Source organism: Bufo bufo, chromosome 1 (genome assembly GCF_905171765.1).
Source record: "Bufo bufo chromosome 1, aBufBuf1.1, whole genome shotgun sequence".
Taxonomy (NCBI): Eukaryota; Metazoa; Chordata; class Amphibia; order Anura; family Bufonidae; genus Bufo; species Bufo bufo.
Window position 1 is genome coordinate 19,695,532 of NC_053389.1, and position 27,263 is coordinate 19,722,794.

The 27,263-nt window shown below is 46.0% G+C and overlaps 1 protein-coding gene across 1 annotated transcript in view; it reads right to left on the reverse strand.

Annotated features, from left to right (window-relative positions):
• Positions 1-17,396: 17,396 nt before the first annotated feature.
• LOC120995045 (free fatty acid receptor 2-like) overlaps positions 17,397-27,263 on the reverse strand; it is a 50,895-nt gene continuing 41,028 nt past the window's right edge. Inside the window, exon 2 of the mRNA XM_040424406.1 lies at positions 17,397-18,363. Coding sequence (XP_040280340.1) covers positions 17,397-18,363 — 967 coding nt within the window. The remainder of the gene's footprint in view (positions 18,364-27,263) is intronic.

Consider the following 27,263-nt stretch of genomic DNA (forward strand, 5'->3'; position numbering starts at 1 on the left):
GACCAGTTTTCCGAAAGGAGTCGACTACAGCCTGCACTTTGGGTAGGTGACTTTTCCAGTCGGTACTGTGGATGACAATGTCGTCCAGGTAAGCCGAAGCGTACCGACGATGTGGACAAAGCACGATGTCCATTAGTCGCTGAAAAGTGGCAGGGGCGCCAGGGGCGTAGCTAGAAATGACTGGGCCCCATAGCAAAATGTTTTTATGGGTCCCCCCTCCGCCCGGATCTCCCACCCCCACATACCTCTCGGACCTCGCCAGCAAATCCGCAGCTCCTCATGCACTTGCGATGGTTACGCGTAGGACTAAGCACAGACAGTTGGTCACTGGCAACGCATTTGTGCCAGTGTAGGAAATGTATGAATCTAAATGTCTGTGTAAGAAGATTGTTAAATTGTACAGGGGTCTGTAACACAAGAAGGTGAAAGAACATATCGTTGGGTGTGTATGTGTATTAGACAGAAGGTAGGGATATGCGAACACATGCGATCTGCCATCTAAACTGACAAGGAGACCGCATTTCATTTCAGACCGGTTCGCGCACAGGCACAGGTAAGGACTTACCTGTGCCTCGCCGGACTTGTCAGTTAAGATGGCAGATTGCATGTGTTCGTGGGCGAAAACTGCAAACTGGCCATCTCTAGGGATATGTATCTTGTGTAGTTTGGGTATTAGGGAGAGTAAGGGGTATATATCTAGTGCTGATACACGTGTAGGTGAAGAGTCGCTCTGACATAATTCGTCTCTTTCATATTATAAGCTCCCCTTATATATAATTTACTTACAGTTCTGAAGACTCAGGGGTGCTGGCTGGCTTGGCCTCAGGGGTGCTGGCTGGCTTGGCCGGGCAGAAGGAGTGTGGGAGACTGAGATCTTTTTTCTCCAAGATGCTCCGGAAAAAAAACCCATTTCATTACACCTCAGGTCAGACCACCAATCAGACCCCCAATGTTAATCAGACTTCAGCTAACAGCCCAAATAAGATCCCCAATGGTAATAAGACCCCAATAAAACTTCAGATAACACCTCAGCTCAGACCCCAATATGAATGACCCCCAATCAGACCTCAGATAAGAGCCCCATGCCTCATAGCAGCCCCCAGCAGCCTTATAGCAGACCCCAGTACCCTCATAGCAGCCTCCAGTGCCTCTCACCAGCCCCCAGTGCCTCTCACCAGCCCCCAGTGCCTCTCACCAGCCCCCAGTGCATCTCCATCAGCCCCCAGTGCCTCTCACCAGCCCCCAGTGCATCTCCATCAGCCCCCAGTGCCTCTCCATCAGCCCCCAGTGCCTCTCCATCAGCCCCCAGTGCCTCTCACCAGCCCCCAGTGCCTCTCCATCAGCCCCCCAGTGCCTCTCCATCACCCCCCCAGTGCCTCTCCATCACCCCCCCAGTGCCTCTCCATCACCCCCCAGTGCCTCTCCATCAGCCCCCAGTGCCTCTCCATCAGCCCCCAGTGCCTCTCACCAGCCCCCAGTGCCTCTCCATCAGCCCCCAGTGCCTCTCCATCAGCCCCCAGTGCCTCTCCATCAGCTCCCAGTGCCTCTCCATCAGCCCTCAGTGCCTCTCACCAGCCCCCAGTGGTTCTCCATCAGCCCCCAATGCCTCTCACCAGCCCCCAGTGCCTCTCCATCAGCCCCCCAGTGCCTCTCCATCAGCCCCCCAGTGCCTTTCACCAGCCCCCAGTGCCTCTGAATCAGCCCCCAGTACCTCTCCATCAGCCCCCAGTGTGCCCTCCCTGGTATTAAAATCATTGGTGGGCAGTGCGCCCCCCCTCCCCTGTATTAAAGGGCTTCTGTCACCCCGCAAAAGTCATTTTTTTTTTTTTTGGATAGTTACATTCCTTATAGCGCGATATAGGAGAATATAATGGTATTACTTACTTTCATGCGGCCGTTTCTTTAGAAAACGAAGTTTTATAATATGTAAATCCGGTCTCTACCAGCAAGTAGGGCGTCTACTTGCTGGTAGCCGCAGCAGAAAACCGCCCACTCGCCGTGTTGATTGACAGGGCCAGCCGTGATCTCCTCCTCCGGCCGGCCCTGTCAGTATTTCAAAAATCGCGCGCCTCTGTTCAATCACCGAAAGAGAAGACGTCATCGGCGCAGGCGCACTGAGGGAGTTCTGAGGAGACGAGCCTCCTCATCTCAGAGCGCCTGCGCCGAATGAACAGAGGTGCGCGATTTTTGAAATACTGACAGGGCCGGCTGGAGGAGGAGATCACGGCTGGCCCTGTCAATCAACACGGCGAGGGGGCGGTTTTCTGCAGCAGCTACCAGCAAGTAGCCGCCCTACTTGCTGGTAGAGACCGGATTTACATATTATAAAACTTCGTTTTCTAAAGAAACGGCCGCATGAAAGTAAGTAAGAGCATTATATTCTACTATATCGCACTATGAGGAATGTAACTATCCAAAAAAAAAAAAATGACTTTTGCGGGGTGACAGAAGCCCTTTAAAATCATTGGTGGGCAGTGCGCCGCCCCTCCCCTGTATTAAAATAATTGGTGGGCAGTGCACCCCCCTCCCCTGTATTAAAATCATTGGTGGGCAGTGCACCCCCCCTCCCCTGTATTAAAATCATTGGTGGGCAGTGCGCCCCCCCCCTCCCCTGGCAGTTCCGATTGGAGTCCTAGCAGTGTAATGCTGGGGCTCCGATTGGTTACCATGGCAGCCAGGATGCTACTGAAGTCCTGTCTGCCATGGCCAGTTACTCTGCAGCATACTTACATGCGCTGTGGCTGCCGGGTGCTCCTCCTTCTTGTAACTCGTCACAGGTCTGTGCGGCTCATTGCTTATGCTTATAGCAATTAGAGATGTCCCGAACTATTCACCCGGCGAACATAGCTTGTTCACGTTCGCCGCGGCGGGCGAACATATGCGATGTTTGGTCCGCCCCCTATACATCATCATTGAGCAAAATTTGACCCTGTACCTCACAGTCAGCAGACACATTCCAGCCAATCAGCACATGTCTGTTTAGAGGAGAGGCTGTCAGAAATTTTCACTGTGGCAGCCGCCTCTCTTGCATCAGACAGAGGGTCCGGTACCTTTTCTCCTAGAAAACCCTGCACCGGGCTGTTTTCTGTACAGGTTTCTCTATCTTTCCACGGTTTGAGTAAATTCACATGGTAAACCTGCTCCGGCTTTCGCCGCCCTGGCTGGTGTACCTTGTAGTTAACATCTCCAATTTTCTCGAGTACCTCGTAGGGCCTCCGCCACCTAGCCAGGAACTTACTGTCCACTGCATATTATAAAAGTACGTTTTTTTCAATCAACAGGAGGAGGGGGCGGGTTTTTGCGGCTGCTACCAGCAAGTGGCCGCCCTACTTGCTGGTAGACAGGTAATTTGCATATTATAAAAGTACGTTTTTTGCATTATCTACTGAATGAAAATGATTAATAACATAATGTATAGATATATCGCAGTATAGGGATTATAAGTACCCAAAAAAAATAAAAGAGTTTAGTGGGGTGACAGAAGCCCTTTAAAGATCCAGACCCGAGCCTGCTGATTATAGACCCGACTCTGGGCTCGCTGAGCTGCCTCCATATGCTCCCTAACAAGAGGCAACACTGTCCATATCCGATCTTGCATCTGGGTAACGTACTCAATGACACTTTTTTGTGGAGTGGGTTGTTGTTCCCACGCCTCTTTGGCCACGTCCAAGAGACCGCGTGGATGTCTGCCAAATAGCAGTTTGAAGGGCGAGAACCCAGTAGAGGCATGGGGCACCTCTCGCATTGTGAACATGAGATAGGGCAGAAGAAGGTCCCAGTCCTTCCCATCTTTGGATATTATTTTTTAATGTTTGGTTAAACCGTTCTACCAGACCGTCCATTTGCGGATGGTAAACGGACGTCCGTAGCTGTTTTATGTGCAGCACCTTACAGAGTTCCCTCATCACCTTGGACATAAAAGGGGTCCTTTGGTCGGTCAGAACCTCTTTAGGTAGTCCTACTTGGGAAAACATCTCCATTAACTCCTTAGCTATGAGTTTGGCTGAGGTATGTCGGAGTGGCACTGTCTTCGGGTACCGAGTGACGTAGTCTAGAATAACTAAGATGTGCTGATGCCCTCTGGTGGACCTCAGTACTGGGCCTATGAGGTCCATAGCTATTGTCGGTCAAATGGTACTTTGATAATCAGGAGAGGTACTAGGGGACTACGGAAATGTGGCTGGGGGCTAGTTATCTGGCAGGTCGGGCAAGACATACAAAACTCCTCCACTTCTTTGAATATGCTGGGCCAGTAAAACCGCTGTAGAATACGATCCTGTTTTCTGAAGCCCCAGGTGACCCCCGAGAACTAGGTGGGCTAGATCTAACACAAGCTTGCGATAAGCCTTGGGGACCACTAACTGTTCAATAGGCTCACCCCGTAGTTGTAGATTAGCGAAACCGCGCGTATTTCAATTCTCCCAATCACAGGTATAACCACTCCCACTGTGGCAAAAAGAGAAACCAGGTTCCACAGACGTCCTCTCCTTTAGAACATCCTGTGGAGCATCAAATTGCGCCAATAGTGAAGCACAGCTTTTTAGATCTCAAATAAAACTGCGCTAATGTACTCACAAGCGCATGCAGGTAACAGGCACATGCAGTGAATTCAATTCTCCTTTACTCTTTAATAATCAGCTCCTATGGTATTGTGAGTCTAGGAATAAATTCCTTCCATAGTGAAGTAACATCAATAACCATATACTGTATAAAAAGGGTTTATTGAGAAAAAGAGAAAGTTCCGCAGCTCTCACCTTCAGCTGTGAGCACGGATAACCCGAGTCAGGCAACGGGTAATTATATAAAAAAAGGTTGTAGAAATCCAGCTCCACTTTGAGAAAGGAAAATAAATTTATTTTGCTTGCGGTAAAATCTCATCCATCAGTTACAAAAATAGCAGTCTTGTCCTTTTTACGCGTTTCGGGCTACCAAAGACAAATTTCAGCCCTTCCTCATGACGCAATAGGACATTAAAAATTAGACCTTTTAAAGGGGAGGGTTCACTTGTCTTCACTAATTGTTTCACAGGCCTGCAACCGCCCCCAAGAAAAGGTGCCACACCTTCAAATAGCTCTTCTCATGAAAAATAAAAGAAAAAACACAAAAAAGACATTGAACCCTACATATACATAGTAGGAAATTACTACGCAAAGAAAAAGATATGAGGGGATACACATAATATTTATGCAAATGCACATAACGTTATGTTACTGAAAAATAATGGAGTGTAGTAAAAGTCATGTTGCAAACAGGGAAAAGGATTTCCTAGAAATATTCTCAGAAAGAAGCATGAAAATGTTGCACACAGAAAATAAAGTGTGAATTATTGCTGCAGGATCAGATCTAGACGTTTGTTTAGGCCGTCTGGTTGGCGCGTATTCAAAGAAAAAATCCAGAAAGATTCTCTATTTAATAATTTCCTTCTGTGGTCTCCTCCTCGTTTAGGCAAGAAAACCTTTTCTATGCCCTGTACCACCATGTCCGATGTGTCCCCACCATGGCAAATAGCAGACTAGCTGCAGATACATTGCGATGGCCATGGTGGGGCACATCAGAGATGTGTTTCCGTATTCTGGACTTAATTGCATTGATAGTACAACCCACGTAATTAATTAAATAGACAGCATGGGTTGTATTACAATTAAGATATGCTTTCACTGGGAAAACTCTATTATTTGAGGCTGAGACAAAGGTCTTGGATTTTAACATGTGTCCACACCTGAAACTGCCCTTGGTCCTAAGCCGACTGGTTGCGATTTTTTTCTCCTCCTGATACAGGCTGGGGCTGACATAGTTTGCGATGGTGGGCGCTCTTCTGGCTGCACATTTAACCCCATCTGCAACTATGTCAGTCCATTCTTTGTCATATGCCAGGACAGGAAAATGTTTTTTTTTATTATATGGCATATCTGCAAATACTCCGTGCTATATTGAGTCACAAAGAAATTTTTGTTTTTATTTGTCCTGCCACTGGCATTGATATTATCATTTTTATTTTAGTTTTTATTATTCTTTTTTAAACCCTCTTCTTGTGAGGATTTTTCTTGTCTGGGATAAAGGAGGGATCCCCTTTCAATGGTTGGGACCTGTTGTATGGCCTCCTCTACATGTTTGATGCCATAAGCTCTTTTACCCAGTCTATTGGAAATATTTTTTGCTTCATCCCAAAAACTTTTTTCTTCTGTGCAATTTCTTCTTGCACGTATTAATTCCCCCCTGGGTATATTGGCAGTTACGTGTTTTGGGTGACAGGGTGCCGCGTATAGTGTGGTATTCCCTGCCATAGGTTTTCTATAGGTGCAGGTAGAGACACGACTGGTGGAGGGATCCCCAAAAAAGAAACCTCCCGTGTGTCATGGTGGACACTAAAAGAAATAGTGTCCACGCAGGAGTTAATGTAACCACAGAAGGATGGTATGGCCGCCACATCGCCTGTCCAAACAAGGATCAGGTCATCGATGTAACGGCCAATACCACCTGACGTGGTGCCAGAAAGGGTGGGTGTCGATGAAGAGAAAACACCTCTCCCACCATGCCATGAAAATATTGGCGATGGAGGGAGAGAATTTGGCCCCATCGACACCCCCGATGTCTGGAGATAAAATTTGTTGTTAAACATAAAGAAATTGCGCCTGAGGAGGAAGTCCACCACCATCGGGACATATTCCTGCAAACCTAAAATGATGTTCCCATATATTTTGAGGAACCAGGTTAGGGATTTTATGGCCAATTCATGGGGAATGTTTGTGTACAAAGACACTACGTCCGCTGTGACCCAAATATAATTGGGGGACCATTCCATATTTTCAATTGTCTGCAGAACAGACGTAGTGTCCTTGAGGAAACCAGGTATTAATGGTATAAGCGGCTGGAGTATGGAGTCAACCCATTGTGGCATGCGTTCGGAGAAGGATCCAATGCCCGCTACAATTGGCCTAAGGGGAGGGGGAAAAATATCGTTGGGTGTTTTAGGGAGTGCGTGGAACACTGGAATAACAGGGGACATGATATAAATATACTCTGATTCCTTTTGAGTTAAGAAACCTGATTTGGTCCCCAAATCCAGGATATCCCTCAATTCCTTCTGAAATGAAGGGAGGGGGTTGTCGCGTAAAGTGACATATACTGTGGTGTCACTCAGCATGGATTCAATAAGGGTCCTGTAAAGACCACTGTCCAAAACAACAACCCCACCCCCTTTGTCAGATTGTTTTATCACAATGTCCGCCCTCGATTTCATATCTTGGAGTGCCTTTTTTTTCTTTTTTAGTGACATTGTGACAAACGCCAGGATTCTGGTTGACCCGATCGTGCAGCAATACCAAATCCCTTTCCACCAATTCTTGGTATCGATCCAGCGCTGGGGATCTGGATTGAATCGGATAGAAATCCTGATTCTTTGTATGAAAGTGCACTGACCTATTATTTAAATCCAGATCACCCAGGACTGTATTCGACTCCTGGAGTTCACATGCATGCATCATTTCATGAAAAGACATACATCTTATATGATTAAGGCTTGCTTCATCACAGATGGAAGGATCCCTCATGGATGCAACAGGGTGATCAGCGTCCTCCGTCTCCGCCGCACAAACCTCATCACCACCCACCTGGAAATGGCGTCGGAGCGTGAGGGCGCGGGCTAGCCTGTTGACATCCAGGAGCGTCCTATGCAGATCAAATTGGCAGGTAGGAGAAAAGGTTAGACCTCGTTTTAGTATGTTAATATCATTAGCTGACAGTATGGAGGCGGATAAATTGATTACTTCAAGTTCATCCTGTCCTTTTTGTATCTCACTGGATACCGGCGGTTTTCCATGCTTTCGACCCGCCCTCCGTTTTTTGAAACCGCTTTGTGTGAAGCAGTCTCTTGACTTTGTGAGGTCTGTGTCAGTGAAGAGGTGACAAGACTGCTATTTTTGTAACTGATGGATGAGATTTTACCGCAAGCAAAATACATTTATTTTCCTTTATCAAAGTGGAGCTGGATTTCTACAACTTTTTTTCATAAAAATGGTTTATTGTACTCACAAGCGTCTTTAAAATCAAGCGTATAAAACACAAATCCCGCGTCCTCATACAGATCAACCCGGGTTTCGCTCCATTAGCTTCATCAGGGGCGTACTTCCAAAACCCTCCCCTCAAACCTTTTATCCAAGGTTACACCCTCCCCCATCCCCCGCCAAAATAAATATATTAATAAAACCTTTTAAATTTAACTGTCATTAGTCCACCATATATAGAGGATCCTCAATCCACCTTAGTCTCAGTGTATTAAAAAGACTAAATACCGCTGTACTTTTTACAACCATAAGCCTGCGTCTTGTAGTTTGGACTAATCCACCCTTTCATTCATAAAATGGCTAGACCTACCTCCAAAGTTTTTTTTCTCTCTGACCTGTAATTTAATTTCCTATTCCTTCAGGCACGCTTTCAGGTCGAACTCAAGATTCAGACCTCCTGGTTGCAAGGTATTCATCTCATAAATCCACCTCACTTCACACTTATCGATTTTAGCAAGCGGATCTCCTCCTCTCCAGTTTCCTCTAACTGGATCAACGCCAGCAAACTTTAACCTCCTTGGGTTCTTCTTATGGGCATCACACTCAGCGGGGTTGTCTCCCCCTCTTCCACCGAAGTGGCGGTCACTCCTACCGCTGGCCCTTCGGTCTCAGGTTCCCAGGGTTATGGTCTCCCCCATGAGCCGGGCCACTCTGCTAGGGTTACCCCTGTCTCATGGGTTTCAGTCACTCTCATAGCAGGCCACAGTGCCTGAGTCCAGCAGAGCCTCTGCTGGAGTGTCTCCTACCTCCACCTGGCACAGGTCGTTTAGAGTTTTTGGGGTACCTGCTACACACAGCGTCCTGGCATATAGCGACTGACGGTAGCCATGGTTAGTATCCATGGGTTCCACCTGATGGGGACAGTCAGTTCTTACATGGCCCGGCTCCTGACACCGCCAGCAGACTATCGGAGTCCATAGGGGGTACATCCCGGGTGGGTTTGGTTGGTACAAGTCGCCGGGTCTGGGATGGAGATTTACAGGATTTGACTGCCCCCTCCCAAAAGAACCCCCTGTAACAGTCTTAGTAGCCTCGTAGCGGTCCACCAGGTCTACCATTTCTAGGGCGTTGACAGGAGACACCTGACCGATCCAGTGCTGGAGAGGGTATGGCAAAGCCCTCCAGAACATAGTCTATCCAGCATAGCCGTGGGACTCAGCACATCAGGCTGTTGCCACTTTTGCAAGATGTGGAATAATACTGGGTCCTCGTAGGCTCAGCCGGCTTAAACACCCCTGATGTACCCGCTGGGCCCGCACCAACACATTCTCCGCCAGTCTTGCCAAAATCTCACCCTTTACTTTTTGGTATTCGGCCGCTTGATTGTCCGGCAAGTTGAAATACAGCCGCTGGGAATCGGATGTCAGGAATGGAGCGACGACATTAGCCCACTAGTCACGGGGTAGCATTTCCCTGATGGCCACTTTCTCGTACATCGCCAGGTAGGTTTCGATGTCATCTGCAGGGGTCATCTTAGGAATCACGGCACGGACTGCTTTCCGGGCATCGTGGACGCTCGGGGTTGCTCCTGCTGTCTGCAAAGCCATCACATGTTGTAGCAGCAACTGATTGGTCTCCTGCTGCTGCTTATTAGCCTTGCGTTGCTGCAGGTTTGTCTCTCGCTGCTTCAGATTAGCCTCCATGAGGGCCTTCACAACAGCCTCCATTTTTTCGTGGGGCACTGGTTGTAATACAGCTGGTTTAATGTACGACATACAACCGTGCCTGAAAAATGCAGAAACCAAAAATTTCTGCATTAACGCCAGCCTCACTGCTCTTGACCGCATTCTCCACCAATTGTGGGGTTTCACTCTGGTAGATAGGGTAAGCGGGCACAGTACAGAGGCAAAATACAAGTTCTTAACTCAAAACGTCAGTGTTTATTCACACTTGAGGCAATTGCACAAAACAGCATGCAACCTTGCAGTCTTGGTATTAATTCACACACAATGGAAAGTTCATATAACAGAAGTCAACTTGCTGGCAGTTCTGCCTCCAGTAGTCCACAGCAGGCTTTAGAGGGCCTGTTTCCCCAGCATGCGGCTCTCAGCCCTCCAGCATGGCACAAAGCCTCAGATCCCAAAAACAGAGATATCTCTGCTGAGCCCAGCTGCCCGGTCCGGGTTTTGGCAGCACCTGGCTGTCCTTAAATAGGCAGCTGGGCTCAGAAGCCAGGTCTCTGTGTTGGGATCTGGGAGACTTGTGTCTGGATGAAGGCTTGCTACCTGTTTGGCGTAAAAACAGGTTGGTGCTGCTATCAGCAAGGACTCTTTGAGGCAAGGTGACTTTTTGTTTGAATGTGACTGTTTGTTTTGTCACTTGCCTAAAGTGTGAATAAAACACTGAACTGTTTGACCCAAAGAACTTGTTGTTGCCTCTATACTGCGTCCGCTAATCCTGTCTACCAGAGCGAGTCCCCACAATTATATATATATATATATATATATATATATTATATTCTAACCAAAGCAGATATGAAAACATCTCCCTCCCTCTGTTCCTCTACATACCTATCTGAAACCGTACGTTCATGGAGTCCAGGAGGTTGAACATGCCCACCTTTCCTTGAAGATTAATTTCCTTCTCTTTGTAAAGCCTCAGCCAACAGAGATGGAAGTTGATATCAATTCATATAAAATTTTACTATGTAGCAATCCTGGCACTAAGAGGAAGCAGCAGAAGGAACATTGTTTCCCATTATCTGATGCCACATTAGACCTATTCATTCAGATCAAAGATCTGTAAATATGCAGCCTTGTAAAATGAGCTTTACCAATACATTAGTTCCCAGTAACATGCAAATTTTTAATATAAATGTATTCTCAAAGACAATGGGCCAGGAAGTTTTGACCTTTATCACATTCAACTTCTGTAATGACCGGCGTCACGCAAAGGGAGGGAAATGGGAAGGCCCTGTCCAAGGCAGAGGGAAAGGTGGTGACCCCTGACTCACCTTGCGACTGGCACCTGACTGCCCTGATGTCCCTAGACGGGCTCCTCACCCGTACGCCGATCACGTGCCTAAACCCTGGCTTTCCCTAAAATGAGCCCTAGATAGTGAACGGGCCGGTGGGATCACTAGTCCGCACCACTGACACTAAGAGGAAAACACCAAGGAGAGGACAGACAATACAGACAAACACATAATCCCAGGTGGGCGACAACAGCAGACCACAAAGGCCCAACAGGGATCCGGAGGGTAACGTTCTGGAACAACAACCAGGGAACACAACTACACAGCTCCAGTGGGTCAGTATAGAAGTCCAGGCAGGAAGCTCTATATCTGGCAACCAGAGAAGTGGGAGAGGGGAATATAAGGAGGTTGGGATTGCTGGACAAGAAACAGCTGAGAAGATGAAGCCACGGATCCCTGAGTGAGACAAAAAGGATTGCAAGGCAAACCCAGAAAGCTACCATTACGAAACAGCACTGTCTTTGTACATCGAGCGCGTAGCCACCCGCTGCGACTTCCTGACCCCGGGTATAACAGAGTCAAGCGTGGCTCTTGACACCCTCGTGACAACTTCTCAAATATTAATCATGTTTTCCCAGAGCCAGATTTTTTAAAATCAGTACACATGAATCCCTCCCTGCTTCTAGCTTGTGGGACAATGAGAAGGCTGCAATATCTTTGACTTTAGGAGTAGTGTTGATTGCGAATTTTCATAATCCGAATTTTCGTAATGAGAATCAAAGAGATTGTGAAAACTCAGATCCGATAGTATATTCTAACCCCCAGGCGTTCTCATGGTGACGGGGACGTTTGTCGGGGAGGAGTATGCCAAAGTGGAACAACTGTACAGATTTTTTTTTAAAAAGACGAATATTCTAAAAAACAAGTTTTTTTGTTTTTTTTAGAATATTCGTAATATTCTAAAACAAGAATATATAGCAATATAGCGAATATTCAGAAAAAAACAAACGAATGTAGAACAATTTAGCTAATATAATGCTATAATCTTTTTTTTTAATAGTTGTAATTTTTTTTCCAATCTGAACTTCAGATTGCTCTATATTATTATTTTTTTTTTAATATTCACTATATTGCTATATATTCGTCTTTTAGAATACCGTATTTATCGGCGTATAACACGCACTGGCGTATAACACGCACCCTTCATTTTAAGGGAAATTTCAGGGAAAAAAAATAAATTTCAAATTGTACTGCTATGGGGTGGGGGGATCTGTGGATGGAACTGTTATGGGGGGGATCTGTGGATGACACTGCTATATGTCATCCACAGATCCCCCTCATAACAGTGTCCATTTCAAATTGTACTGCTATGGGGTGGGGGGATCTGTGGATGGAACTGTTATGGGGGGGATCTGTGGATGACACTGCTATATGTCATCCACAGATCCCCCTCATAACAGTGTCCATTTCAAATTGTACTGCTATGGGGTGGGGGGATCTGTGGATGGAACTGTTATGGGGGGGATCTGTGGATGACACTGCTATATGTCATCCACAGATCCCCCTCATAACAGTGTCCCCCAATACACCGGGCCCCGCCGCTCACCGAAATATTTATAAACGTGAATCCTTATCCTGTTATTAGGCTGCCCTCTCCCATGTCCCCCCTGTATCCCCACAGCACTTACGATTCACACGCTTCCATAGCAGGCAGAGCGGACGGCAGCAGTAACGTCACTCACTGACGTTGCGCGTCTGCTCCGCCTGCTTCATTCATAAAGGGGGCGAGCAGGCGCTCGACGTCAGTGAGTGACGTTACTGCTGCCGTCTGCTCTGCCTGCTATTGAAGCTTAAGTAAGTGCTATGGGGATACAGGGGGGACATGGGAACATGGGAGAGGGCAGCTTAATAACAGGATAAGGATTCACGTTTATAAATACTTTGGTGAGCGGCGGGGCCCGGTGTAAGAGTACAGTGACTGCACCGGGCCCCGCCCCTAGTTACGGACTCCAGCCCCTCCTCTCTCCCGGCTCATACAGCGCAGTGAATATCGGCGTATAACACGCATACATGATTTGCCCCCTATTTTCAGGGGGAAAAAGTGCGTGTTATACGCCGATAAATACGGTATTTGTAATATTCTAAAACAAGAATATTGAGACAAGAAACAGACTCAATTGATCTCATTGAGTCTCATTACAAAAATTTGCATTACGAAAATTCGCAATCAACACTACTCCTAACGAATATTCGAAATCGCGAATATTCTACGAATATTCTACGAAATATTCGCGAAATATCGCAAATTCGAATATGACCCCTGCCGCTCATCACTAACGAATATGAATCATGCCTAAGTCTGGACAAACCAAATGATATATGAAACCTTCATGGCCAAGAGGCGAATAACTTGTGTAAGTACCAGCTGATGGCGACCAGAATTACAGAAACAGCGGAGCGTTGCCCCCTCGGTTATTTCTGTAACTCCACCTAACCTGGCAGGAGCTTATACAGTTTATTCCCATTTCAGCCATGAAAGACAGAGATGGGATTATCCCTTTAAATACCTCTTCCTTTTTTTATGCAAAGTTTTATAAAATGGACGTTCCTGGTGGTTTGAGTGGGCCCGGTGCAAAGTTTTCATGAGTGCCACCCCAACATTGTTTTAGCGACAATTTACAGACACATAAATGGGAAAATTTCTGGAAAAACCAAAGATGTCTGGGTAGCAAACTCTACAGGTATTGGCAGCACAAAGTCATCATGGAGGTCTGGGCCAGATGGAGATACAAAAGGAAAGTGAATTTCTTCTCTTTTTGGCCCAGACTTCCATGATGACTTCTTTCAGCCAAGACTCACCTCTGTAGAGTTTGCCACTCAGATATCTTTGGCTTCTTATTTTTCCAGCACCCTCCCACCTATTTTCCACCCTCTACACAATCTCTACATTTCACTGTTGACCTAAGTGCTGCATCCATAGTTGCCCTGTTACTGTACTTGTGTTGCAAAATTCTCCAAAATGTTGTACTTTGAAAATCAGATAATGACCCTAAAATAAGAGTAGTACTAGATAGAAAGCATCCTAATAATAGTAATAGTAATAATTGGGTCAAAAAGACAGTGCCCCAAATTGTATCCCAAACAAATGAAGTGCCCCACACTGTAATGTTTGCTAAATGATGCTCTACATAGTATTACTGCCCTCTATAGGCCTGACACAACCTAATAGTGCCCCCTATAGGCCACATGCTTTAATAATAGAGCAGTCTTTCCACCCTCCCGTGCTGTCAGTGGCCCAGCATAGGCAGTGTAATGTAAGGACTTCATCAGGCAGCTTGTGTTGGGACAATGGAGTCCTGTGCATCTGTTTGACTGCGGAACAAGGAGACAATGGATCCATCAAAATGTTTCCTATATTCACATCCAGTGGATGCAATGACAAAAACACCATCAACAAGGGGCCCAATGTAAATACATCATGCTATCATGAGATACTGGGTGACAATACACTTCAGTATCTCTGGTGTTGGATGGGGTAATGTAGGTTTGATTTCTTAGTGCCCAATCTGGAGGAGAGCAAAGTTATGTCTCTGGGTGTCCTGGAAACCCTACATTGCTATACATATTGTGTAATGTACTTAGGCTATGGATATACCTGGGCCGGTGACTTCACATGGTGGCACTCAAGCCGTTACTGTCTGTGAGGTCTTTTTGTCTAGGGGGGGGGGGGCACTTTGGATTTATGAAAACAAATCAGCCATAACATTACAGGTGAGGTGAATAACAATACTTATCTGGTGACAGTGGTGCCTGTCGGGTGAGGATATATTAGGCAAGTGAACAGTCAGTTCTTGAAGCTGATGTGTTGGAAGTGAGAAAAATGGACAAACGTCTGGATCTGAGCGACTGTGACAATGACCAAAATATGGAGTCTGGGTTGGAGAATCTCCAAAATGACTGGTCTTATGGGGTGTTTCCTGGCGTTTATTACTTAATACCTTCCAAAAGTGATCCAAGAAAGAACAACCGGGGCCATGAGTGCTCAAGGCTCATTGGTGTCTAAACCATGGTTGTGGCCCCCAACTTGCACCTTACAGGACAGATAGGATCTGCTGTTTATGTCTTGGTGCCAGATACCACAAGGCACCTTCAGAGGTCTTGTGGAGTCCATGCCTTGATGGATTAGAGCTGTACTGGCTGCACAGGGGCACAATGGTTGGTCACAACTAGAAGAAGACCTTAGACTGTCATTATGGGGCACTATTTAGGATTAAGAGTATCACCTATGGCCACCCTTAGTCTGATCAATAGTGAAACCCTGGCTATCTATATGGGGTATCGTGGCAGATCTCCCTGTCTTCTTATTCCACCAGGGTATACTTCCTCCCAGAAATGATTACTTAAAAGTAGGGATAAATAGTGGCGCTTCCCGCAAATTTTTTTTCTTCTCGTGACTGCAAAAAGTGTATTATTACTTTATAATATGGATATTAAAAATGTTATGAATATGTAAAAAAATATCTTTATTTTGCATCGTACATAATATTAAAAGTCACTGAATACATCACAAGTAGTAATAGACAGGTGGGCCTCATGTGTAAGCCGCGCCTCAGGGGATAGGCAGCTCACAGCAACCAATCACAATCCAGCTTTTTTTGTTACTGAAAATCTGTATTCTGATTGGTTGCTGTGCGTACCATGTCTACCTCTCCTCTGGGGCAGATTCCACATGAGAGGCCCCTAAGACATTTACCACACAGTCGTCAGTAGCATGGCACATTATGTACAATATTCAATTTTTGGTAGTTGCATCAAACGGTCAAAAAATTTATCATGGAAGGAGCTATTTTGTGTGACTACCATAGCTTCTAGTGTACACATAGCTCTGAGATATCACCAGTAATTGGAATATTGTCTGGGTTCACAAACTGACCCATTCCAATATTTTTTTGGAAAGGCCCAGTACGGAGACAAATTGTCCCATGTCATCCCCGCCTGCATCATTAAATTTTTTTAAATAAAAAAACAGATGTCCCATGTGCCGGCACCCCTTCTAATAAGAGTCTCCTCCCAACAGGTAATTTAGGCATTAGGGACTGGGCACAACTGTAACCTTTATACACGTTTAGTGATGTTTCTAATCTATCCCACCAGGAGATATTTTGGCAGTAAGAGGGACAATAGAAAGGAGATCAAATATTGAGTTACTATGCAAGGGGATGAATATGCCAGAATTTTCTGGAATTGTCATTAATTTTCACAGAAAATTACAGCAAATTTGGCTTGTCCTGGTCCAAAAAATGGGCAGTGACTGTGTAAACACCACCTGAAAGTAAGCGCTTCCGGCTGGGTTTGGGATATGACTTGTCCAGGGCTTAAAGGGGTTTGACCATCTCAGACATTGATGGTATATCGATAGGATATGACATTAGTGTCAGATAGGTGTGGGTCCAACCTCAGGGACCCATTTCTATCTACAGAATGGAGCCACAGAAGTAAAGGAGAGCACACCGCACATTCACCACTATGGGATTTCCAAAAAATAGCCGAGCAAGAGCGCTCATGACCAATGGCGGTGAATGGACAGCACATGCCCGGCCACCTCTCCATTCACCGCTGTGGGACTGCTGGAAATAGCTGAGCCAGTGCTAGTCTATTTTTGGAATTGCCATAGCAGCCAACAGAGGGTGGGTCTCCATTTACCTCCATGGATCTTCCAAAAGTAGCCGAGAGAGCTTTGTTGGCTATTTTTTTTTAATCATGTGACATGATTACAAGTGGATGGGGAAAACAATGTGATCTGAGGGGGTTGAACCTCTGGGATCACCACCGATTGTGAGAGTAGGGTCATTAAGAGGCAGGTCATTCATGACCACTGCCGTTCTGTTCATTCTCCTCCATTTATTAGAGAACAAACGCAGCAGTAATGGTCATTTGCGACCTGCCTCTATTCATTTGGCGGAATATTACCCCCATTTTTGTGATTGGTGGGAGTCTCAGCTAGAGGATAACTTAAAAAATTTGGCAAGCTCCTTTACCTACAGCCCACTGTGATGAAAGGACGATGGAATAAAACTTAAAAATGTACATACAGAGTATAAAAACATATCAGTGAGACAATGTTGCTGCATTGACCAGATTTTCAGTGCCATTATATATACAGTATATGTCTACAGTGCATCACTCAAGATGTAAGTTCTCGAAGACTAAAAGGAACATCATGATTTCTAGGGAGCTCTATAGTATCCGTGTCTTATCCCTTTCAAGGTCTTCATTCCCTATGGTGCAGGTGTCTCTCCTAACATCTCATTCAGCATATTCGGCTGAACAAGGTTTCCGATTGAAAGACAATCCACCACTCCGGAACCTGTTGCTCAGGCAGTGCTACAATACGATACGTTTTTATGCTGTCCTTTGTCTTAAGTGGAGGACCTTTCTATATTACTGTTTCTAAATGGATGATCAGACTGGAGTGGACAGAGCTTCTTACATGGCCAAACGTTCCTTAATTTTACAAAGAAGATAGCTAAAAAGTCAAAAAAGGTGTTCTTGACAGCCGTTGAAGTGAAATAGAAAACAACTGGATCCAACGCGGCATTGAATGTGCTGAGAAGAAGAGCTTGCACCCTCCATGGTGGACTCTCATTTTTGATGAACCCAACAATATGAGATATATTGTATGGAGCAAAACAGATGCAAAAGTTGGCAAGTGTAGCCAGGCACAAGCCAATAGCTCGTTGCTTCCTCTGCTTTTGGATATTGGGTAAGGATAGCAGAATCCGTACAAAGTTTATATAACAGAAAAGAGTTATCATGGATGGGATGAAGAAGAGGACCACTCCTAACTCCAATCGTACTGGTAACAGAACCTTCAGTTGATCTTGAGAGAATGTCTCATAGCATTTGGTTTGGTTGCTAGATGTGCCATTGTTGGGTATAGAGTACTGGACCACATAAACAATGCTGCAGTGAGCACAGGCTAAAAACCAGAAGATGATACTTGCAAATGTTGCATAGGAAGGTTTTCGGTGAAGCTTGTATTTAATTGGAAAGGCCACTCCAAGATATCGCTCAACGCTGACAGCTGTGAGGAACAAAGTGCTGATATAGATGCTGCTGTAATAGAAAAAACCTGTAAGGGGGCAAAGAAACAATGGCATGTCCCAAATCATTCCAGAGGCAGCTTCCCGCATCTTTAAAGGAAGGAAGAGTAGCAAGACGAGGTCTGAGATGGTCAGGTTAAGGAGAAGAATGTCCACTGGAGTTGGCTTCTTACGAACCTTGATTAGAAAAGCGTAGAAAGCCAACAGGTTGGAAGGCAGGCCCAACATGAAAGTCAAAATGTAGACGGCCAGAACTATTTCAGTGTGCTGTTCTAGTTGGTGCCTAAAAAAAAGAAAGAAGTAAAATCATGATAGAAATGGAAGAGTCAAGATGGGAGAAGCCATGACCTACTCAAAGACAGAAGTATCGGATGCATTATCAGGGAATGACTTAATGAAGCCCACCTTACCCTATCACTACTAAGGTTTCCCTAAATCAAGTAACCCCCCAACTGTTGTTGACTACATGTCCAATCATGCACCGTTTACTTCTTCGGGAGTCTCAGGAACAGCAGGGCAAGCGTGCTTACTGAGAGTTGTAGTTTCACAACAGTCAGAGTGCAGGGAGTTGCTTGATTTAGAGACCTTTTGAGAACCTTCATTGTGTGGTTATTTTTACTTTAAAACAGGGTTTCATCCATGTGGAGTAAGGGTAGGTTCACACCTCTGTCTAACTGATCTGGCAGCCTACTGAAATTCACCAGATCCGGCCCAGCTGGGTACTGGCGTTCATCACTGGACCCCATTGACTATACTGGGATCTGGCCTCTTTCTGGCAAAATGCTGTCTTTCAAAAGCCTGCACTTATGCTGGAAAGCGGCCAGATCCAACTGGGCCAGATTTGGTGAACTTTGGCAGGTTGTTCTCTGCCAGAATAGCCTGCCAAATCAATTAAATGGAGGTGTGAACATACCCTAAGCCATTTTGATTGATTCTTCTATTTTTAACCACATTTTCACAACCGTGGAGTCCCACAAAATCTTATCCTCCTGGATTTCATGTGAATATCACATCATGATCATGTGTGTGTGATATGTGCCATGGCTGAAGTCAACGTGCCGCCCTAGCCTAATGGTGAGCAGCAATATGACATTTTGTACTAGATTAGCATGTACAACAATGCCCACTCAATGGCATTTTGATCACCTTTCACTAAACCCTTGAACTGGTCATAGATCCAAGAAAACCAATGTGCCCGTAGCAGTGGCGTACATAGAGAAGTAAGGGCCCCATAGCAAGGATCAAACCAGGCCCCCCCACACAGGACAGAAGGGTTTCTGCTTAAACTCTTTTCAATGACCCTTGGGCTATTTTTCTACTGCCTCATTTGCTAAAAGTTGTTCCTTTAGAGGGTAGAGTCCTGACTAAGTCTTTACCTCCAGTAGAAGAGAAGATAATCCCAACTAAGACTGGGCCCCATAGCAGTTGCATGGGCTGCCGCTATGGTAGTTATGCCCCTGGCCTGTAGCTTCCATCCCTTGAGATTTATGCATATTATTACATCAGCTGAAGCAAAGATGGAAGAGGTACCAATCTGTAGACAGCTGTTTCAGAGTTCTTGCCCATGGTTAGTACAAAGCAGATTACTGGTTGGCTAGTAGCCTTTGAAACGGTGGGTGGTACTGTCTAATTGGAGGGACCCAGCTGAAGTATGGAGATTTACATACAGTAGGCAATGCTCCATGGGAAAGAATATGAAAATTAACTCATGTGCAGAAATATGAAAACTCAAGCCAATCTGAGATGACACAAAAAAATAAAAAATATCACACCCAACTGTAGATGACCTAGGTTGAAGTAGAAGAACAAGACCTGTTACCCTCACAGAGCAGCAATTGACATTTAGGAGGCACCAGTACAAATGTAAGGTTTTTAGGTTGCCCATTGAAATCTCTTGATGTTCATTCAAAACTTTAGTAGCCCCCAGGACCATTAAATCCTGAGTTCTTGTGATGGTCATACCACCTTTGTCTTACATGGCTCAATTTTTTTTTAATTCTGTTAATCAGTTAGGATTTATGAGCCAGATATGAACATATCCTCATGAGGTTTTATTAGATGAGTCATTATTGAGTGATATAATGATATAGACATTAATTGAACTGTTCCTCGCTCGGCGGGTCCGCTGCTGCCTTGTCTCTAATGAGCACAGTAATAAGTATTTTCAATTAAATGCCTGTTGATAATTAGACCATTTCCATGGCTCAGTTCCTCTTTAAGGGGATAAGATATGCCAAGGATACAAATGACTCATAAACATGTTTCCAAGTTGTTTAATATGCAAAAAGATCATGGAAATGGAATTAGGACAAAGTGGACAGGCTGCGTTATCTTCTAAAGCCCATCAGGAGCAAAGGCTTATAGATGAGGAGCTTGGCTGCCTCCACAGTTAGTGCCATGGTGCTGCTTTTTGGGGGAAATGCCACATCAAGCCATCACCTCGGATGACAAGCATCAAGATGCATGATCCAAAAATTGACAACGATCTTGTCGTAAAATCGGTCAACAGAATCAAACGTGCCTTCGAAATAGCTTTTAAGTCTGTCTCAAATCGATGTATATTAGACTCCTGTTGACGGATCTCATTGTTTTTGAAATATCTAACAACAAAGCATTCATACACTTAGGCATATTTGTGGGTAAAGTGTATTTAGTGTTACGGACAGGTGTACGGACAATTGTTGTGTATGGACACTGTGACAAATAACCGGTTTGGCATTGGGCTAGACCCGAGGGCATTATCTTGGCAGTACCCTGGTATTTTCCCTTTAACTCCTATAAAGGGACATGGACTTCACTGCAGCGGAACCACCAGGCTGTTATCTCTTGAAATAGTCCTGGTGTAGTTGGCAGATTACCCACTGAGGTCATCTAGTGCAAAGCATCAGAGGTACAGGCAAGGTACTTAATCAGAATCAGGCAGAATACAGGTGAATACAAGGCAAACACAGATACAGGCAAGAGAGAAAACAGGCAGCAGACAGAATGATCAGGAACCCAGACAGACGACAAGAACCAGACATACAGACTTCAGGAACTGGTACAGACATAGGGGACAGCAGTGATCCAGATGTCTAGGCGGAAGGAAGCAGATGTACTCAGAGTTATCACTGTGTTATCTGTGGTGTTACATAGGACTGCAGGTGACATCTACTACATTATCTGTACTGTGAGGATTTGCTCTGGTAGGCAGGGTAAGCGGACGCAGTACAGAGGAAAAACAAGTTTGCAAATCAAAATGTCAGTGTTTATTCACACAAAAGGCAAAAGAAAATCGACTCATTACAGTCTTGGTGTTAATTCACACAATGAAAAGTCCATAGAACAGACACGTCACCTTTCTTGCCGTTTTATCCCCGGCAGTCCACAGCAGGCTTTAGGGGGCCTGTTTCCCAGCGTGCCGCCCTCATGCGGCTCTCAACACACGCCAGACAGTGTACCCGGGACAGGGCATCTGCGTTTCCCTGTAACCGGCCTGTCCTATGTTCTACTGTAAACTTAAAGTTCTGCAAGGACAACAACCATCTGGTGACCCGAGCATTCCTCTCTTTGGCCTGGATCATCCACTTGAGAGCGGAGTGGTCGGCACCAGACGGAACTTTCTCCCCAACAGATAATAGCTGAGAGACTCGAGTGCCCACTTGAAGGCCAGGCACTCTCTCTCCACTATACTGTACCTGGTCTCGGCTGGAATGAGCTTATGGCTAAGGAAGACAACGGGATGCTCCTCCCCATTGACTTCCTGAGACAGTACAGCACCGAGGCTTACTTCGGAGGCATCGGTTTGTACTATAAACTCCCTTTTAACGTCGGGCATCACCAAAACCGGGGACCCACACAGGGCCGACTTCAAAGCGGAGAAAGTCTCTTCCGCCTGGTCATTCCAGCGGACCATCATGGACTTCCGTCCCCTCAAGAGCCCTGTCAATGGAGCTGCTAAAGTGGCAAAATGGGGAACGAACCATATATAATAGCCCACCATTCCCAGGAATGACTTTACTTGCCTAGAGATGACAGGTCGAGGCCAATTCCTTATCGCCTCTATTTGTTCACTTGGGGTTTGATCACTCAGCGCCTAATGACATACCCTAGGTATTTGGTCTCCTCTAACCCTATCGCACACTTTGCGGGGTTGTCTCCCCCTGTTCCACCGAAGTGGCAGTCACCCCTACCGCTGGCCCTTTGGACTCAGGTTCCCAGGGTCCTGGTCTCCCCCCTCAGTCGGGCCTCTCTGCTAGGGTTACACCTGTCTCATGGGTATCAGTCACTCTCGTAGCTGGCCACAGTGCCGGGAAGCCCGGGAAGTCTCTCCCTATTATAAGTTCGTAGTGTAGATTGGTGGTGACAGCCACCTCGTGGGTCTACTTGCCGGCAACCGTGGATAGAGACACCATAGCCGTGGGGTAGTCTTTTAAGTCTCCATGAATACACATGACGCCGACTTTCCAGCCAGTATACTCAGTGGACCGTACCAGGGGAGCCCTTACCAGGGTCACCAGACTCCCTGAGTCCAACAGAGCCTCCGCTGGAGTGTCTCCCACCTCCACCTGGCACAAGTGATTTAGAGTCTCCGGGGCACCTGCTGCACACAGCCTATTAGCATATAACGACTGACGGAAGCCATAGTTCGGGTCCATGGGTTTCACCTGATGTGGACAGACAGCTCGTACATGGCCAGGCTCCCGACACCGCCAGCAGACTATCGGAGCTGGGTCCACAGGGGGTACATTCCGGGTGGGTTTGGTGGGCAATAAAACCGCCGGGTCTGGGGTGGAGAGTTACGGGATTAGACTACTCTCCTCCCAAAAGAACCCCCTGTAGATTCCGGGTAGCCTCATAGCGCTCCACCAGGTAGACCATCTCGAGAGCATTACCTGGAGATACCTGGCCGATCCATTGCTGGAGAGGGGGTGGCAAAGCCCTCCAGAACATATCGGCCAACAGATGGTCCAGCATAGCAGTGGGGCTAAGCACGTCAGGCTGTAGCCACTTTTGCAAGAGGTTACTGGTAAGTAATTTATAATACTGGGGGGGCTCAGCCGACTTAAACCCCCACTGATGCACCCGCTGGGCCCGGACCAACACATTCACCCCCAGTCTTGCCAGAATCTCACCCTTGACTTTCTGGTAGTCGGCCGCTTGATTGTCCGGCAAGTCGAAATACACCCGCTGGGAATCGGATGTCAGGAACGGAGCGACGACCTCAGCCCACTGATCTTGGGGTAGATTTTCACTTGTGGCCACCTTCTCGTACAGCGACAGGTAGGTTTCAACGTCATATGATAGTGTCATCTTGGGGATCGCCGCACGGACCGATTTCCGTACATCATGGACACTCTGGGACGCTCCTGCCGTCTGTAAAGCCATCACGTGTTTGTAACAGCAGCCGGTTTGTTTCTTGCTGGTGTTGGTTAGCCTCCATGAGAGCTTTCATTGAAGCCTCCATTTTGTCACGTGACTCAGGTTTGAATTTAGCTGGTTTAATCCAGGACATCCAGCCGTACCCGAAAACCAAAATATTTAGCGGTTTACGCCAGCCTCACTGCGTTTGCCCGCATCCTCCACCATGCTTCAGATCCCAAAACAGAGATTCTGAGCCCAGCTGCCTATTTAAAGGACAGCCAGGTGCTGCCAAAACCCGGCCCGGCACTTAAACTCCGGTCCGGTATTTGATCTCACCTGGCTAGAAATCAGCCCAGCCGCCCATGTTAGGAGGAAAATACCTGCCTTCTCAAATAAAACCCCTTGCTATGTCACAGTACAGAGAAATATTACCGTGTTAGGCTACTTTCACACTCGCGTTTGGTGTGGATCCGTCATGGATCTGCAAAGACAGATCCGTTCAGATAATACAAACGTCTGTATCCGTTCAAAACAGATCCGTTTGTATTATCTTAACATAGCCAAGACGGATCCGTCTTGAACACCATTAAAAGTCAATAGAGGACGGATCTGTTTTCTATTGTGTTAAAGAAAACGGATCCATCCCCATTGACTTACATTGTGTGTCAGAACGGATCAGTTTTGGCTCAGTTTAGTCAGACGGACACCAAAACGCTGCAGGCAGCCTCCAAAGCGGAATGGAGATGGAACGGAGGCAAACTGATGCTTTCTGAGCGGATCCTTTTCCATTCAGAATGCATTAGGGCAAAACTGATCCTTTTTGGTCCGCTTGTGAGAGCCCTGAACGGATCTCACAAACGGAAAGACAAAACGCAAGTGTGAAAGTAGCCTTATCTGTGGTGTTACATAGGACTGCAGGTGACATCTACTACATTATCTATACTCAGAAAGTTATCACTGTGTTATCTGTGGTGTTACATAGGACTGCAGGTATGGCATAGATGCAAGTCCCACCATGGGTCCCGTTCTCCTACAGAAGTAAATGGAGAGAGCCAGGCATGTGGAGTGAGACGAGCGAATCAAATCCACCGAAGTGGAATTCGATCCGGATTTCTGGATAAATACAATTCGGCGCAAAGCCGAATTTCCTCGAGCTTGGTGGTAGCGAATCGATTTAACCTAAAATAGTGTAAAAAAAATATAAAAAATCATACTTACCTCCTATATTTGCTCGCAATGGGCCGGGCGCTGCCATCAGCCGAAATCCTGTGCGTGAGATTTCGCACCAGATTTCCAAGCAAAATGGAGGCGGTAAGTTTGATTAAAAAAAAAAAATTATGTCAATTTTACACTGTATTTTACATTTTTTTATGTTTAATTTTACACTGTATTTTACATTTTTTTATGTTTAATTTTACACTGTATTTACCGAATCAAAATTTCTAAAACCTCTCCATAAACTGCAGTGGGCAAAGGAAGCTCTGTTCTCCATGTAAATTCTGCATCGATCTGAAATTTATGGAATATCCACAGAAAAGTCAGAGTCGGGAATACCCCTTTAAATGATGGCCGCCTGGTATTGCAGGTTTACCCCTACGTTGCTACATAGGAATGCACCATTAATAACAGATTGCCTACTTTTCACGATGTATCACCCAGCTACCCATCTTCTCCGCCCAGTGTCAGAACTGGGGCTCACTGGAGGCTTCTATGTTCTACTTTACACAGACTACACATTTTTTGGTCTTTTTACTCAAATGTATCATTTTTCCCACTATATCGTATTTTGATATTTTTGAAGGTTGTTTTGACTGATGATGTTGTTTCCTCGGTCCTCGCGCGATTTTTCTTTCTCCTCGGCTCTGATAGTCAGTAGAAGTGATTTAGTGACGTTTTACCCGGGTAAACATTTATCCGTATCCATAATAGTGAGTATATTTTGTGCAAACACAGAAAGTATTTGTGATCCTGTGTAAACAGTGGTGTAGAACTGGTCAGCTGCCTGCCCGGCAAGACCATTTCCCGTGTTATGAGCAATGCAAATACCGGGGATTTGTCAGATTTCGTACGGATTCTCATGCATTCACTTCTTTGGAGCTCCAGCCCAAATTTCTGTTGGCTGATTTGTGGTGTCGGCCTGGTCAGTGGATAGTATTTGCATGGGTTTACAGACACCTGGAGATTCCTATGATGGCCAATAGTGCTGACGTTCTCACGTCCTCTGCACTGGACATATACAAAAAGGATGTTTTGTAATAAAGGGAATATTCTGAATTATGAAAATCTCTGATTAACATTGGTGCTGGTCGCTGGCAGACACTTAAGTGGGTTGTGCACATTTTGGTGGAGGGGGTGACCTGCTCAAATTGTGTCACGTGACCATTGACCATGACGCAAGGGGAGCAGGTCACCGCTGTGGCCAGCTATTGGCTTCAGCGGCAGCAAACCAGGAGTTTACACCAGGGACCCGTCAGGAGCAGCGGAGGCCAGAAAGTGCAGGACACGGGAGCCAGTGTCGAGAATAAAGGTATGTATGCTTCTCTTCACAGGTCTGCCCAGGAGGGGGGTGTGGGGGATTGATTAATCCCCCCCAAATGTGAACAACTCCTTTAAGTTCAGCATTTAAGCTGACATGATGTACTCTCATCCGTGTTATTGTCACAGTGGCAGCTCGTGGCTGCCACCGCTTTTCTCACCTGTCCCAGTCCTCTGCCTCCAGCTCTCCTCCTCTTCCCAGTGGGTTCAGATGCTGCGGTAGCTCTGTCCCTCCAGGCTGGCTGCAGCCTATTTTGCAGCTCAGCCTCTCCTTTTCAGCCTGTAGTTTGCATATGCATTCACCCAGTGGCTCTTTAATGGTCAACACACACCCTAATTCACACGAGCCAATGGCTGGGTACCTGAGGGTACTTAAGGCACCTTCCCCAACGGAAGAGTGCCCGAGTAATTCATCTATTAGCTTGTAAAGTTCCTGAAAAGGTCTGCTGTATTCTATTGTCTGCCTATGTAATGACCTCTGCCTGTTTACTGTATTCTGACTCTCCGCTGCCTGACCTTTGCCTGACCTCTGTATTGATTCTTTGCTGCTTGCCTGGACCTTGGACTGTTTACCATATTGCTTCTACTCTGCCAGCCCTTATTTCGGCCTGTCCTTGACTATTGTTTTGCCTGACCCTTCAATGGCTTGCACTGCTGTCTTTGACCTCCATTGATCAGCTGTCAACTACACAGAGACGCCTCCAGGAGGTAGCAACCTGGTGTTTCTCCAGCAGGGAAGTCCAGATCCCTGTACAGGGTTTAAGGGTGAATATCATTGGACTGCCAGGATTATCCCCAAGTCAAATCTGTTGGTTAACACATGGGTTCCAGTGCCACTGCATAACAGTTATGCCATGCCAGAAGTAGGGTTTTATTATTGGAGGGGCAACTGACCTTTGCCAATTGCCTCTGGGTCTGCACTAGGGATCACCACCGTGCTGTACTATGTATGTATGCCCTGATTATTCATATTCAGTGGTGCACCAGTGGCGTTTCAAGGTATAACTGGTCCACAAATATTTTACTAGTCATTTAGCTCTTGGTCCAGGGGTTAGAGGACTAGATCTACAAGTAAGGCGCTGGTCTGGTGATTTTATGGATAGGATGGACTTCAGTTGGTAAGAGCCCATTAAGATTAAGCCATTGCTTCTGGTAATTATTATTATTATTATTATTATATTGTTTAGATACTGTGTACATTATTTTGGGACTATACGGTGGAATTACTGTAAGGAAATACAGGGTGGCCCATGAAAAAGTAGCCGCCTCCAGCGATAGGATGACAAGATGAACGAGCAAGTGGAT